General features: G+C 38.4%; 2 protein-coding genes across 12 annotated transcripts in view; one reads left to right on the plus strand and one right to left on the minus strand.

Annotated features, from left to right (window-relative positions):
• NDC80 (NDC80, kinetochore complex component) overlaps positions 1-1,574 on the minus strand; it is a 54,992-nt gene extending 53,418 nt beyond the window's left edge. The window contains exons 1-2 of one of the 2 annotated variants that reach the window (XM_013999249.2): positions 1,415-1,574; positions 4-113 (exon numbers count right to left, since the gene is read on the minus strand). In XM_013999249.2, coding sequence (XP_013854703.2) covers positions 4-104 — 101 coding nt within the window. In that variant the 5' untranslated portion in view covers positions 105-113; positions 1,415-1,574. Of the gene's footprint in view, positions 1-3; positions 114-1,397 lie in introns of both variants that reach the window. The other variant, XM_021096139.1, reaches the window with a different exon arrangement.
• The window catches only part of METTL4 (methyltransferase like 4), a 328,604-nt gene continuing 314,595 nt past the window's right edge, over positions 1,602-15,610 (plus strand). For 5 of the 10 annotated variants that reach the window (XR_002345043.1, XM_021096144.1, XM_021096145.1 and 2 more), the window contains exons 1-6: positions 1,620-1,960; positions 3,920-4,313; positions 5,796-5,858; positions 8,117-8,486; positions 11,596-11,665; positions 12,967-13,141. Coding sequence is in view for 8 of the 10 variants with exons in the window: in XM_021096144.1 (XP_020951803.1) it covers positions 3,927-4,313; positions 5,796-5,858; positions 8,117-8,486; positions 11,596-11,665; positions 12,967-13,141 (1,065 nt within the window). In the remaining 2 variants the exon portion in view is untranslated. Of the gene's footprint in view, positions 1,961-3,919; positions 4,314-5,795; positions 5,859-8,116; positions 8,487-11,595; positions 11,666-12,966; positions 13,142-15,610 lie in introns of all 10 variants that reach the window. The other 5 variants (XM_021096141.1, XM_021096147.1, XM_021096142.1 and 2 more) reach the window with 5 other exon arrangements.

A 15,610-nucleotide genomic window follows, 5' to 3' on the forward strand; every position in this document is an offset into this window, starting at 1 on the left:
CACGTTTGAGGGGTATGGAGGCCTTGTTTGTTTAAGTCCTGGGATCTTAATTCCTGCATAGAGAGGCGTCCAGCACCACCGGTGGAAACTGAACTTCGTTTCATGCTTATAACCTGCATTCATGAATTTGGTATTAAAAAGGTCTTTCCAGACATAGGTGGTATGTTAAGCACCAACAATTATTTGTATCCTCAAAGAGAAAGGCAGCCAAGTGTCATCATTTCTTCAAGATAATCTTTCCTGGGCTATCTTTACTTGTTCGTGTAAGGTGAAGTCCTCATTTGCAGGGAATATCTATCTAACTCCATTTAAAAGTATTCAACACACATAAACACTTACTGCCTACCATGTACCAGGAAGCATGCAAAGCAATGCAAACAATACAAAGGTTAGTTATGACTCCTACCTTCACAAGGGTATTTATGGTAGTTAAAACTCTGCATCCTAACTCAGACCACATCACTACTGTTGGCTGTGCCTCTCAGTGGGGAGTTAGAGGCTACCTGAAAAGAACTACCTGTTTCCTTTTCTTCTGTCTCAGAATAGAGCCATTCTGTTTGCTTTTCCTAACATCCATCTCTCTTGCTCTGTCTCCCACTTATATTCTTCAATTTCTGCCTCTCTTGCTTCAATCTCCCTTCATCAAGGATAAATTATCTGGTCTACAGACTGCTTCCATTTTCTGAGACCACAGTCGTACCTCACCCCCTTCCCAGTTACTGAAACGGTTGCCTCCTGCCTGGGATACTCTTGATTAACAAATCTTTTGATCCTAACTTAGCTCTGAGGCATTAGACACTATACACCGAGTTCTTCCAGATCCTTCCCTGGTTTCCAGGAAAGTGGACATTTGTGGTAATCCTTCTACATCTCTGGGCTCACCTTTGTCTTTTCAACTGACTGCACTCTTTTCCTCTTTGGCCAACTATTTCGTCTCCAGTATACGCTTCTGCATCTATTAAACTTTTCCACTCTCATCTATATCTTTAGGTCCACTACCAATCTCCAGTTAAAATGTACTCTTAAAATCTGAGACTGAGACTTCCAGATGTATTCCTTACATGGCCACCAGGATGTTACACTAGTATCTCAAACGCAACACACCAAACAGTCCCTCATCTTGTTCTTCCTCTCTCTGCTTCCATCAGTTAATCCCCTTTTCCTTTCTCCATTCCCTCTTCTTACCACTAGTGTCCCCTTGACCCTTCCTTTCTCCTTTAGGAAATCACCGCCATTAGAAATTTACTGGACTCCGGGAAACTAGCGCCTGGCATAGATTCGGCCGGAGGCGAGTTAGGAGAGCAAACACCAGAACGCCGTCCTCCAGGCCTCCGAATTTAACGGGTTGTTGCCCTAGCGTTCCCCCTCCAGACCAGAACTGCCGGAACGAAATTAACCTGAAGTCATTAGTCACCTTTCTTCCAGCTTCCTGACACGACCCGGCAGCCGAATCTCTGTAAACCGTGCAATTGCCAGCTAAAACGGACAGTGGCAGCCAAAACACTAACTCCTTTCTGCTCCCGCCCGTGCCGTTCGAATTTTAAAATCTCCGCCGGCGCTGACGTCATCGCGCTGACGTGCGCGCGCGTGCGCAAATCCCGCGCGCCGGAACTTTGCGTGACGGTGGCGCCCTGCCGCCTCACGGGGCGCACTGGCGTCTAATGTCTCTGAAGTGTCTTCTATGGAGTTTGGCCCGATTCCTGTATTTAGCTCCAAGGACCCAGGCGCTCTAAGCCCTTGGGTAGCGAGCTTAGCGCTCCAAGCAGCCCTGGAACGCTTTTTCCGTACAGCAGCAGGGCCGCTCCTGCTGACTCTTAGAAAAGGAGATTTTTTTTTTTTTTTTTTTTTTTGCTTATGCTCTGAAAGGAGTGTCTTTCAAGACCACTGTTTAGCTGGGTGCTGTTTCAGGAAGGAAGTCTGGGAAGGCGGCGTGCACTGTTCTGACGAGGGAGGCGGTGAGGTAGGAGACAGTGACGGCCTGCTGTGGGAGCAGTCGGCTCCGAGGGTCGCGCTATGGAGGCGGCCACCAGGGTTCACGCTCAGAGCTGCACTGCTGTCTGGGGCTCTACGGCCCTCTAGTGGCGGCCTGCGAGGAGGTGGAGGGACCCGGTGTGAGGCCAAATAGGAGGGAGAAGTGCACTTAATTTGGGGCACGTCACCTTTCCTGGCCGAGTTTCAGTCTTCTGTCGACGTTCTAGCTATCACTACAATTTCAGGACCTCTTCACCCCAAGTAATGACTCGGAAGGGAGGATTGAGAACAGAATTACCATCATCCGTAGCATTTATTTGAGCACTTGCTTTGTGTCAGACACCTTGCACAACAAACACTTCTTGTCGATTATCTCATTTAATTCTCTGAACTGCCCTCTGAGATGTCCTAAAAATGATGAAATTAAGGCTCACTGAGATCAAGTAACTTGTCCGTGGTCGTACTGCTAATATACGGAGTTAGATTTTAAATCTAAATGCTACTGTTATTAACTACTGTTAATCACTTGATGTATTTCTTATTCTCTTCTCCTCTTAAGTTTTCCACTACACCAGATTTAATAAGCAATCCAGAACTAAAAGCCTTCTTTTAGAGAAAAGATAAGGTAGTTCTTTATTTAAAAAACAGACTCACAGACTTAGAAAACAATTTTATGGTTATCAGAGGGGGATGGGGGAAGGAGACAAACTAGTAGTTTGGGATTAACAAATACACAGTAGTATGTATTAAGTAGACTTAACAAGGACCTACTGTATTGCACAGGGAACTATAGTACATGTCTTGTAATAACCTATAATGGAAAGGAACCTGAAAAAGAGTCACTTTGCAGTACACCTGAAGCTAACACAGCATTGTAAATTAACTATACTTCAACTTTAAAAACTGTTAAAAAAAAAAGATAAGGAAGTTTTGAAAAGCCTTATTGCCGGAAGAGAACTGCTCAGAACCAGTTACAGATCTGGACTCTTAACCTTGCCATTTTGCTAGGGGTTAGTGCTTCTGATGTGCTATTAAAAATTGCATTTTTGGAGTTTCCGTCGTGGCTCAGTGGAAATGAATCCGACTAGGTGCCATGAGGTTGCGGATTTGATCCCTGGACTTGCTCAGTGGGTTAAGGATCTGGTGTTGCTGGAAGCTGTGGTGTAGGTTGCAGACAAAACTCGGATCTGGCTTTGCTGTGGCGTAGGGCAGCAGCTACAGCTCCGATATGACCCCTAGCCTGGGAACCTCCATATGCTGCGGGTGCGGCCCTCAAAAGACAGAAAAAAAAAATATTGCATTTTACTCTGCTTTTTGCCCTTTCTGCACCACATTGTTAGCAGTGAGTAGTAGAGTAGTGAGACTGCAGAATGGGCCCACTTACTATGGCAAATGTAGTTTGAAAAAACAAAGGCTGATGTGCTAACAACTCCTCTGGAAATTCTGTGACCTTCTCTAGGTTTAGCTCATTAAAAAGGCTGAATTCTCATAGGTAGTGTAGTGTTTATTCTTTGCTTTGCAAGACAGTCATCTTTTAAGGATTAAGTGTCTTCCTGACTTGGAGGGTGTAGACCTAGTAGCTAGATCTAAGTACTAAGCAGGAGGTTGTATAGAGGGCCTGGGGAGATAGGAGGATCTAACTCGGATTTCAGAAGTAAGATCAGGTTTTAACTCTCTTTGGTCAATTGGCTGAACATTTTGAATTTTTATCCCTGAAATTAAAAGTTTATATTAAAATGTGATTTTCCTTAGTCTTGCTAAGTAACATTAACGTATACAATTTAAATTCTCTTTTGCGTACATGTCAAGTTTATATACTTGCACATCAAATCTACATGTATATGAAGTATATTTTTATTGAAAAACAGGATATTTAAGAACTTAATCAGGAAAGTTGGGTTTTACTTCTAGTCTCTAATTCCCAGTGTTTTTGTTTTTGTTTTTGAAGAAAGAGAATGTCTGTGGTGCACCAGCTGTCATCAGGATGGTTACTGGATCATCTTTCTTTCATTAACAAGATAAGCTATGAACTTCACCAGCATCATGAGCCTTGTTGCAGTAAAAATGAGCCTACTTCTGTTCACCTTGACTCTCTTCACAAGGATTCTGTATTCTCTTTTGGAGCCTCTCCTGCATTTATTGCTTCTTCCAGTAAGCCAGAGAATGATGATGGAGGAAATCGTGAAATGTCCATGCAGAAATATGTTTTTCGATCTGAACTGTTTGATGTCACTAAACCTTATATAACTTCTGCTATTCACAAAGAATGCCAACAAAGTAATGAAAAGGAAGATCTAGCAAATGATGTTAAGAAAGAAGCCTCCATTTCTATTAAGAGAAAGGTAGTAAGTTTTAAGAAATTTTAATTTTTCTACAGACAAATTTATTATTCCAATTTTTCCAATATCTTGTGATTTTCTAAGTATAAAGAATAATCAATAAAGTATAATAAGGCTTTAGCATATCCAAAGTAATTTTTAACTTTTTACTAACATTCTATCATTCTTAGAAGACCCAATTTGCTTATTTCAAAAGTAAGCCAAGTTGATTCAAAAGTGAATGCTCTATTAAGTAAGCAAACAAACAAAACTAAACGATGATAACAAAAAACCCCTATTTGCCTAGGCTTTCATATTAATTGCATGTTTTTACACCTATTTTTGCTTAAAAACATGTTTCTCTGTAAAATTCTAAAGCAGTATATAGATTTTGGGGGAATTACAGAGACCCGTCCTTTGGGAATAAGTTTATATAATAAATGTTTGGAAGAAGGGTGATATTTTTGAAAGGTTTCTAGTGATAAAAGTATAAAACTTCTATGGAAAATGTATATATTTTTAAAGTATATATATTTGGATACACAGTGATGCAATCAAAAGTTTTGAGAATGCCAGATAGGATCAAATTAATTATGCTTTAATAATTTGACATCTTTGAAGAGTTCAGAGGTGATTATACAAAGTCCATTTCAGACAGATTACATTAGCATTTTCCTTGTCAGAGATAGGAATTACATTCATTATTCACCCAAGAAATATTTGCTGTCTTTCACAGAGTGATATAACAAGATGAATATAATCCCTGCTGTCTTGGATCTTATAATCGAGTGGGGAAGAAAGATACTAAATAAGAAAGCAAGTTGAGAATTAGAAGAAGGAAAGTAATAGAGGGTCCATTTATTTATTCAGCTAACAAATATTTGTTGTTAGCCTTCTAGGAGTTTACCACCATGTAAGCACTGATTTTTCAGCAATAAAAAGTGCAAAGTCCCTGTTCTACATTGCACTGTCTTACATGGTCTTTGCCATGGAGTTTGTTAGATGTAAAACATACCTTATTTGTACCTAATCCTCAGAGCAAGCATAGAGTGCTATTAAAAGTACATTTGCAACTTTTTTGATGATAGTACATGGATACTTTTCTTTCCTCACAAATGAAGAAAGCTTAGGAGAATTATACCATATATCAACAGGTGACACTGATAACTCTTTATATAGTATCACAGTTTCCTTGGGTTCTAAGGATGTCATGCTACATTTTATCATGTGGTACTAGTTCTTAACTAGTAGGAGAGAAGGCCTAGGTGACATTTTCTCACCCATTTTGTTTGTAATAATGGTAATAATAATTGTTATTAATTGGGGAAGTTTACCTCCCAGGCCACACCCTGCACTGATTTTGACCGCAGTAATTAGTTTTTACTTCTTAAAGAATGAGATACATGATATGGGAACTGTGATAAAGAAAAGAGATAGTAATGTATTTCAAAATATCAATATTATGATGGATGGCAACATAATTTTTTCCTGTAATTTACTCTTTAGAAGCGTAAGAGATGTGTTGTTTTCAATCAAGGTGAATTGGATGCTATGGAGTACCATACAAAGGTAAGGTGTAAAGTGTTCATCAGTGACATTGGAGGGTGGATGTAAACTAGTATAAGTAAATGGACAATGTAAATAAGAATGTTCTTAAAAATTTAGTAGCCATTTTGATAAAGGTTAGAATTGAACAGTGGAGTGATTTATTGTTACTTGCACAGTAATGAACACTTTAAACTAATTTTATTAAAACCTCATAGACTCCTCATTTACATATTTAACATAAGTAAACACACTATATTAGTTAAGTCTAGAAATTTTAGAAATGATAAAAGCCCCTTTCTTTTGTCTCTCCTTGCCTTCTATGTGTGGGAGTTGGTTTCAGATTTCACTGAGAAAGCTCCCAAGGTTGCAAACCAACATGTGAAGATTTATTCTGGAACAAAAGCTATCAGTGCCTTTGCTCACAGAGAGAGACCCCTGGTGAATTGTCTTCTAATTGTCCTGTGAATCAAGATGTTTTCCAGTCTAGGTGCTATTCTTGGCCCTATGAGAACTCCAGGCACTGTTTCTTTTAGTCCTTTTGGGTGGTTCTTTTCCTGGCATTGGATATTCCCTCGCACACTGGCACTGATCGGTGTTCAGGAAGATTTCTTCACTGTGACTATCTGCATATCTACAGAGTTCTCTCCTGTATAGCTCGTTCCTCTCTGGTACTCTCCTGTGAACTCTGTCTTGGCCTTCCCATATTCTCAGGTCTGTCTCCTCAACTCTGGATTTCTTTTAGACTCTGCCCAGTGTCTTCTTCCTGTGGCCTGGAAACTTGCCAGGTAGTTAGCAGGGGCAGTCATTGGGCTTACCTTTGATTTCTTTCACTTTCCTTTGTTGCCTGCTGTCCAGTGTTTTGAAAGCTGTTGTCCCTATTACTCCATCTTGGTTGGAAGTGAAAGTCTCCAGCTGCTTTGAACATGTTCAGTGATTTAGTTGTGATGGTCCTTAAAGTAATTTTCCCCTTCCTCTTCCTCCTCCCTTTGTTGATCTTCTTCAGCAAATTTGGAAATTTTTGTCTATTTCTCCTCAGATATTTTTTCTGCCCTCTTCATTTTGGGCACTTTTATTGTTGTTTTCAAGTGCATTAATCTTTTCTTCTTTAGTGTCTAATCTGTTGTTAATCCAATGTAGTGTATTTTTCATTTCTGCGTTACGGTTTTTATCGTAAGATACTCAGTTTGGTCTTTTCTTATAGTTTCCCTGTCTCTTCTTAACAAGCTTTTTTCTCTTTACATTTTTGAACATATGAATATGGTTGTAATAGGTGCCTCACTATCCTTTTCTATTTTTTCCCCTAATCTTTCAAAATAGGCTGCACAAGTCATGTGTGAACTCTGGGGGTTGTTCCCTCTGATCATTTTATCTGGTTCTTTCCCTGACGTTGGGTATTTCATCACATATATGTGCTGATCACTACCTGGTGGGAGACTTGACCCTCTGAATCTCTCAGGAGCTTTCTCTGTACAGCACTCTCCTCTCTGGTACCCTGCCCTGCAAACTGTAGCTGCCTTGGCCTTTCCAGACTCCCAGCTGTATCTCCTTAACTCACAGAGACTGTCAGACTCTGAATGGGTCTCCTTCCTGTACTGCTACCTGGAAATTTTCTCAAGGCAGTAAGCTAGAGCAGTTGGTTTTCTCCTTTTTTAGGAACCACTGTTCTGTACTACTTGACATCCATCCAAGGTCTGAAACCTTTTTTTTTTTTTTTTTTTTAAATGGCTGTACCTGTGGCATATGGAAGTTTGCTGGCCAGGGACTGAATCTGTGCTGCAGCTGTGGCAATGCCAGAATCTGGATCCTTTAACCAACTGTGCAGGGCCAGAATAGAACCCTTGCCTTTGCAGCGACCTGTGTCACTGCATTCTTTTTTCTTTTTTTTTTGTAAGGGCCATACCTATGGTATATGGAAGTTCCTGGGTTACGGGTTGAATCAGAGCTGCAGGTGTAGGCCTGTGCCACAGCCACAGCAATGGAATCTGAGCTGCATCTTCGACCTATACCACATCTTATAGCAGTGCTGGATCCTTAACCAACTGAGTGCAGCCAGGGATTGAATACTAGTTGAGTTTGTTACCGCTGAGCCATGATGGCAACTTCACATTTAGACTTTTTAACTTTTTATTGTAGTGTAAAATTATTTTCCTGTAAGTATTAAGAATGTTAATTTCAATCCATAAGTTGAAATATTCAAAGCATAGTAGGAACTTTATTATTTAGAAAATTGTTTTAATATTGGTGACATTTTAATGTACTTTAAAACAATTCTCTTACAGATCAGAGGGCTGATTTTAGATGGATCTTCACAGTTAATCCAAGAAGGTCTCAAAAGTGGCTTTCTTCATCCACTTTCTGAAAAATGCGATAAGTGTAGTAAGCCCGTTACTTTACCACTTGATACCTGCAGTTTGTCAGAATTATGTGAAATGGCAAAGCATGTGCCTTCTCTGAATGAAATGGAACTTCAGACATTACAATTGATGGAAGATGATATATCTGTTACAGAGCAAGATTTATTTTCACGGATTGTTGAAAACAACTCTAGCTTTACAAAAATGATTACTTTAATGGGACAGAAATACCTGCTGCCACCAAAAAGCAGTTTTCTTTTGTCTGACATTTCTTGTATATACCCACTTCTGAATTGTAAGTTATTATGTTTATTTTTAGAAAAAGATAACTTTTCTGTGGCCTCAAAAGTCAAGAGCAAGTCTGAATGTTGAATGAACATGAACATTTTATGATAAACACTTAATTTTCTTGGTATATTTTTTTCTTTTAAACTCAATTTTAAAGTGCTGACTTTCACTTTAAAAATTAAAAAAAGGAAGTTTCCACTGTGGTAACAAACCTGAGTATCCATGAGATCCATGAGGACGCTGGTTCAATCCCTGGCCTTTTTCAGTAGGTTAAGGATCTGGCATTGCTGTGAGCTGTGGTGTAAGTTGCAGATGTGGCTCCAATCTGTGGTGTAGGCTGCCAGCTACAGCTCCAATTCAGTCCCTAGCCTGGGGACTTCCATATGCCACTAGTGTGGCTCTAAGAAGAAAAAGACCAAAAAAAAAAAAAAAAAAAAAAATCTTATTACAAACAAAGGGTCAAAAACTTAGTTCCTAAGAAAGTAAATATAGTTATTGCTCTGGACTTAAGGATTCAGGGTACAATTGGTTTTGTCCAAATAACTTTATTTAACTGTTATTCATTGCAAAGTAGAAACATTTCAGAAATGAATGCTGATTCTCAAACCATTCCTTGACTTTTAGGTTACATCTTAAGTTTATTATCTAAAGTTTCTTAAAAAAAAAGTTTCTTAAAATATTTTCCTGTATAGAATTAAAAATTTAGACACAGGAGTTCCCATCATGGGTCAGTGGTTTACGAATCCGACTGGGAACCATGAGGTTGCGGGTTCAATCCCTGGCCTCGCTCAGTGGGTTAAGGATCCGGCGTTCCCATGAGCTGTGGTGTAGGTTACAGAAGCGACTGGGATCCTGTGTTGCTGTGGCTGTGGCGTAGGCTGGTGGCCACAGCTCCACTTAGACCCCTAGCCTGAGAACCTCCATGTGCTGAGGGTGCAGCCCTAGAAAAGACAAAAAAAAAAAAGACAAAAAAAAAATTTAGCTATTGAAGTCTAGCATCATATACATCTGAATTTGAATTTAGATTCTGAAATTTAATTGAATCTTTGGGCATTTCAGAAAAATGAGCCTGTTTGTTTCTTAATCTGTAAAATGGAAATGATAATACATCCTCTGAGGGTAATTTTGAGGATTAGATGAGATGATCTGCATTAGGAGTTTAGGTCAATGATTTATATGTTTCTAATGAATTATAACTATTAAAATATTCTAAAGGATGAGGTAGATAAGAGGTATATTGATCAACTTGAATATAATCTTTTTTTTTTTTTTTTTTTTTTTTTTTTTTTTTTGTCTTTTTGTCCTTTTTTAAGGCCGAACCTGCAACATGTGGAGGTTCCCAGGCTAGGGGTCTAATCAGAGCTGTGGCTGCTGGCCTGCACCACAGCCACAGCAACACCAGATCCGAGCTTTGTCTGAGACCTACACCACAGCTCATGGCAATGCTGGATCCTTAACTCACTGAGTGAGGCCAGAAATCGAACCCGCAACCTCGTGGTTCCTAGTTGGATTTGTTTCTGCTGCACCATGATGGGAACTCCTGAATATAATCTTTTGTTTATTGTTATTTGGACATTTTATAGCAAAATTTTAAGTTACTAAAGTAACATAGCTTATTGATAAGAAGGTTCTTTTAATTACTATCAAGCCATCTTACACATGACTGGTTGTTCATGTCAGAATCCTAAGTTCTTCAGCATAAATGACAAGGTAACAGATTAATGAGACTATCATGCTCTACTCCATTCTTTTTGATCTTTGTTATTCTGATAATTTAAAACCATTATTTGCTTATTTTAATTTGCATTCTTTTGATGACTTATGAAATTGTATATTTATAAAAATATACCTTTGTTTATAGAAGGAAAAGGTCTTCCTTACAGTAAAATTCCAGTTGATAAGTGAGGGTGGAATGATATAACTAGAAAATTTCCATTTGGCACACACCACAGTATTTGGGCATCAGAATAGTGGGTGAAAAGATGGGATGCAGGATATTTGCACAGTCTTAAAGCATCTTCCCACAACTTATTCATTAAAAGGTAAAACCGGAGGAATCTGGCTGCCAACACTTTAAACCAAATGGTCAAAGGTAGTATCACTGATAATGAGACATTTTGACAGCCTGTATTTCCTGGAAATGTTGCTCTGATAAGAGCATGGCATCACTTTGGTGGTACTCTAGCCAAAAATAAATAACCTAAATTTAATCACGAGGAAATACCAAATCCAAGTGGAGGGACAGTCTATAAAATAACTAGCCAGTAGTCTTCAAAAGTGTCACGTTCATAAAAGACAAAGACTGAAGAACTTTCCCAAATTGAAGGAAATTTAGAAGATATGGCAACTAAATGCAACATGTAATCCTGGTATGGATCTGGGACCAGAAATGAAGACACTAGTAGACAAAATGAGAAATCTTATTGTGGTCAATACAGCAGTTCAAAGGCTGAAGTTTTGTTCCTTATAAAAAGTTAAAAAATAAAGCAAAAAAACCCCACACCCTATCTAGGCTTGAGAGGACCATATTAATATGGCCTCCAAGATTATATTACATTTACAAATCTTTGATGTCCAGCTAAGTGAGCTGTTATTATTTTTAGGAAGTCTCTGCAAAAATGCAATAGGTGAAATTGCGTTAAAGCCCCAGAGGTACTAAATTATAATGGAAATATATTAATTTTTAAGATAAATTATTCTATTTGAACAAATGCCACAAATCCTTTTGTTGCATTCCGTTATATTTGTGTCTGTAGTGAATGCACTTCAGTGTTAAAGAACATGTTTAGTTTTTAAAGTGATACATATAGAAAGTATTTTCTGGGAGTTCCCTTTGTGGCTCAGTGGTTAACAAAGTTGACTAGAATCCATGAGTTTGTGGTTTCGATCTCTGGCCTCACTCAGTGGGTTAAGGATTTGGCATTGCTGTGGGCTGTGGTGTAGGTTGCGGACATGGCTGGGATCCCACATTGCTGTGGCTGTGGTGTAGGCCAGCAGCTGTAGCTCTGATTTAACCCCTAGCCTGGGAACTTCCATATGCGGTGAGTGTAGCCCTAAAAATCAAAACAAAACAAAACAAAAAGAAAGTATTTTATGAAATATGTCTTTGTTTTCAGGTAGAAAAACATATGATGTAATTGTGATAGATCCACCATGGCAGAACAAATCAGTTAAAAGAAGTAACAGGTAAGTATAAATAATTTATCTTTTAGATATGCTTTTTCAGTGCTGTTGTCCTTTGTAAACACTTCAGTATTTTTATTTATTTATTTTTGCCTTTTTTTTAGGGCCAAACCTGCGGCACATGGAAATTCCCAGGCTAGGGGTCGAATTGGAACTGTAGCTGTCAGCCTATGCCACAGCCACAGCACCGCGGGATGTGAGCCACGTCTTCGACCTACACCACAGCTCATAGTAGTGCCAGATCCATAACCCACTGAGTGAGACCAGGGGTCGAACCTGCATCTTCATGGATACTAGTGAAGTTCTTAACCTGCTGAGTCACAATGGGAACTCCTCTTCAGTATTTTAATATTTATCTTTTCTTTTTTTTAAAATAGTTTATTTTAAGATTGAATATAGTTCCCTGTGCTATACAGTAAATCTTTATTGTTTTATCTATTTTATATATGGTAGTGTGCATCTCTTCATCTCACACTCCCAATTTATCTCTTCCACCCTTTGGTAACCATAAGTTTGTTTTCTATGTCTGCAAGTCTGTTTCTGTTTTGTTTATAAGTTCATTTGTACTATTTTTTAGATTCCACATGTAAGTGATATATGATGTTTGTCTTTGTCTGACTTACTTCACTTGTATGGTATCTACAAGATGACTGATAGCCTGGCAATGGCAGTAGGGAAGCTAGGAGAATACTGACCTCTCCTCTCCCTGCTGTGTGTGTTGGATGTTGGAGAAAGGGCCACATTGGTTTGATGGGTGTTGCGGAACAAGTAGTGTTCTAGCAAGAGAAGCTGGACTTCACAGTGCTAATGGCCAAGAGGTATAAGACTATAGGACTTTTTTGCATTGAAAGCATGAGAATTTCAGAGAGCCCAGTAGAACTGATTGGGAAGAAAGAAAAGCAGGATGATAGACTGAGGTTTGAAAATGTGGTGGAATATTGAGACAGTAGTTTCAAGGCTGTATGGGCTCCCTGTGCAATGTACAGATTACCAAACAATAGTGTTTGCTTGATTTTGAATGATAAAAAATCATGTATAAAATATTAGTAAGCTTACCAAAATGTAATACATTTAGAAGTGATGAAGAAATAATGGCCTTACAGTTTTGAACTGGTAAAAATTCAAACTGTTCTTTCTGACTTGCGTGTAGTAATGTGTCCACTGGGTGTCACTGTGGCTTCATAGTGACACAAATAGCCTGTAGGAGCTTTGTGTTTGTGGAGTCAGTATTATACAGGTTCTTCTCCCTGCTTATTTTTCTTTTTGCAGTGATTTTTGCTATTTTTTTTCCTATTTTTCTTTAGATACAGTTATTTATCACCACTGCAAATAAAGCAAATACCTATCCCTAAACTGGCTGCTCCAAACTGTCTTGTTGTTACTTGGGTGACCAATAGACAGAAGCATCTACGTTTTGTGAAGGAAGAACTTTACCCTTCTTGGTCTGTGGAAATAGTTGCTGAGTGGCACTGGGTAAAAGTAAGTTCAGAAGTTAACATGTTTGTTAATAAAGTGTGATACATAAATAATAAAGTTAGCATCTACTTTTTAATGCTTAACATGACATTGCTCTACTCTTTCAACATGGTCTAGTTAAAACATTTACTTTGCTGCTAAATACTCTTATATTCTTATTCTCAAGGCTTTTTATCTGTTTGTTCTGTATCTTTTTTTGTAGTAGAATCCCAAACTGCTGGCCTTAGGAAATCACTCAGGTGGATATCAGGATGATATTTTAAAAGGCTTCAATGTCTGTAGTTTAAAAAAAACAACAAACAAAAACTTTGGGGAATTTGTTCATCACTGAATGTAGAAATTGTCTTACTGTTCATCTTCTTCCTCTTTACTCATCCAAAAGTTCAGCTACCCTTTGCGACTTCTTTTCTTCTTATGTTTCTGGGGATGGGAGGGAGAATAGCAAAGAAACCTTGTGTGGAACAGTTGGAAATATCCTGGAAGCAAGACCCTTTTCTACTCTAAATATTAATTTAGTTTCTCAGTATCTATTTTTTTTTTTTTTTTTTTTTTTTTTTTTTTTTTTTTTTAGGGCTGCTCCTGTGGCATATGGAGGTTCCCAGGCTAGGGGTCTAATCGGAGATATAGCTGCCAGCCTATGCCAGAGCTATAGCAACACGGGATCCGAGCCACATCTGCAATCTACACCACAGCTCACAGCAACGCAGGATCCTTAACCCACTGAGCACGGTCAGGGATTGAACCCGCAACCTCATGGTTCCTAGTCGGATTCATTTCTGCTGTGCCACGATGGGAACTCCAGTACCTATCTTTGAAAGAAATGATTCCAGCTCTTGGATTGGTTGGATGATCTTTAATATCTTTTCTTGATATAAGAATACCAAAAGGCATTCTTGTTGTGGCTCAGTGGAAATGATCCTGACTAGTATCTATGAGGATGTGTTCAATCCCAGGCCTCCTTCAGTGGGCTAAGGATCTGTCGTTGCTGTGACCTGTGGTGTAGGCCAGCAGGTGCAGCTCCTTTTCGACCCCTAGCCTGGGAATTTCCATGTGCTGCCTGTGTGGCTCTGAAAAAGAAAAAAAAAAAAAAAAACCAAAAAATAAGTCATCAGTTCAGAGTTCATGGACATCCTTTGAAAGATACATTGTTGACTTAGATGAATTCCACAAAAGCCCTCCTAAATTTTAAAAAGATAAACCAGCTTATTATGGGTTGAATGTTTAACATTTATATAACTGGTATATTAATCTTAGAGTTCTATTTTTATGTGCTTTGTGTATACTTTGTAGTCTACTGGAATATCTTCTAAAAGCTATGTATGTTATTTGTACCTATTTTATGGGACTTGGCAAACCAATCCTTATAGTTGTATCTTTGCTTTTTATAGTTGTACTTTGGTTGATTTGCTATAGAGCCATAATAGGAATATAAAACCTGGTTCCACCCTGTCTATTATGACAGAGATTTTATAGTCAGAAATTGGGGCCAAAGTCAGGAAATGAAAACCCGTAAAATGGTAATACATAAAAACTAAGACTATTCATTTCTAGTAGTAATCAGTTCTGAGAGACGGTATGATATATACCAACTATAGGTGATATATAGTGGAAAAAAATATATGAAATACTTATTAGGTATTAGGCATATATTGGTATAACAGGAGTAATCTGCATTGAGTTTAAAGGATATCCAAAGAATAAGAATTTGCCAGTGTTTTACAGCACTGTATAGAATAGATGCTGTTTCTCATGGGCCTTGGAGGTGATAAAACGACTTTTCTGATTTAGTTTTTTATGTACCTGGATATAGGTAAAGGGTTACATTGATAATGGATGTGAGTATTCTGATAGTGAAAAATATACTTCTGTGTTTGATTAATGAATTGATGTTATTATTATAAATTGTGTTTTGAGTTTGATTAGCTAAAGTGAGTCTTTGAGAGTCTGATCACACCTGGGTGAAATGATAAAACTGAATTTCTGGATTTATAATGCCAAGGGATTGGACCACTGTTGTCTATTTCATCAATCCCTGAGATTCTTTAATTATTAATTTTAGCTCCGACAGTATTTAATGACACTATTTTCTATAAATAAAGGAAAACTTACTATAGTCTACTTAGTCACATTGCCAGTAATAGAAAATGTTATTTATTTATTTTTTTGTCTTTTGTCTTTTTAGAGCTGTACCCATGGCATATGGAGGTTCCCAGGCTAGGGGTCTAATCGGAGCTGTTGCTGCCGGTCTATGCCACAGCCACAGCAACACTAGATCTGAGCTGCATCTGCAACCTACACCACAGCTCACGGCAATGCCAGATCCTTAACCCACTGAGTGAGGCCAGGGATCGAACCCGCCGCATCATGGTTCCTAGTCAGATTCGTTTCCTCTGCACCAAGGCAGGAACTCCTGGAAAATGTTATTTGAATGAACAAATAAATGAATTAATGATGGCATGATTTACAGGAATT

The sequence above is a fragment of the Sus scrofa genome, chromosome 6 (genome assembly GCF_000003025.6).
Source record: "Sus scrofa isolate TJ Tabasco breed Duroc chromosome 6, Sscrofa11.1, whole genome shotgun sequence".
Classification (NCBI taxonomy): Eukaryota; Metazoa; Chordata; class Mammalia; order Artiodactyla; family Suidae; genus Sus; species Sus scrofa.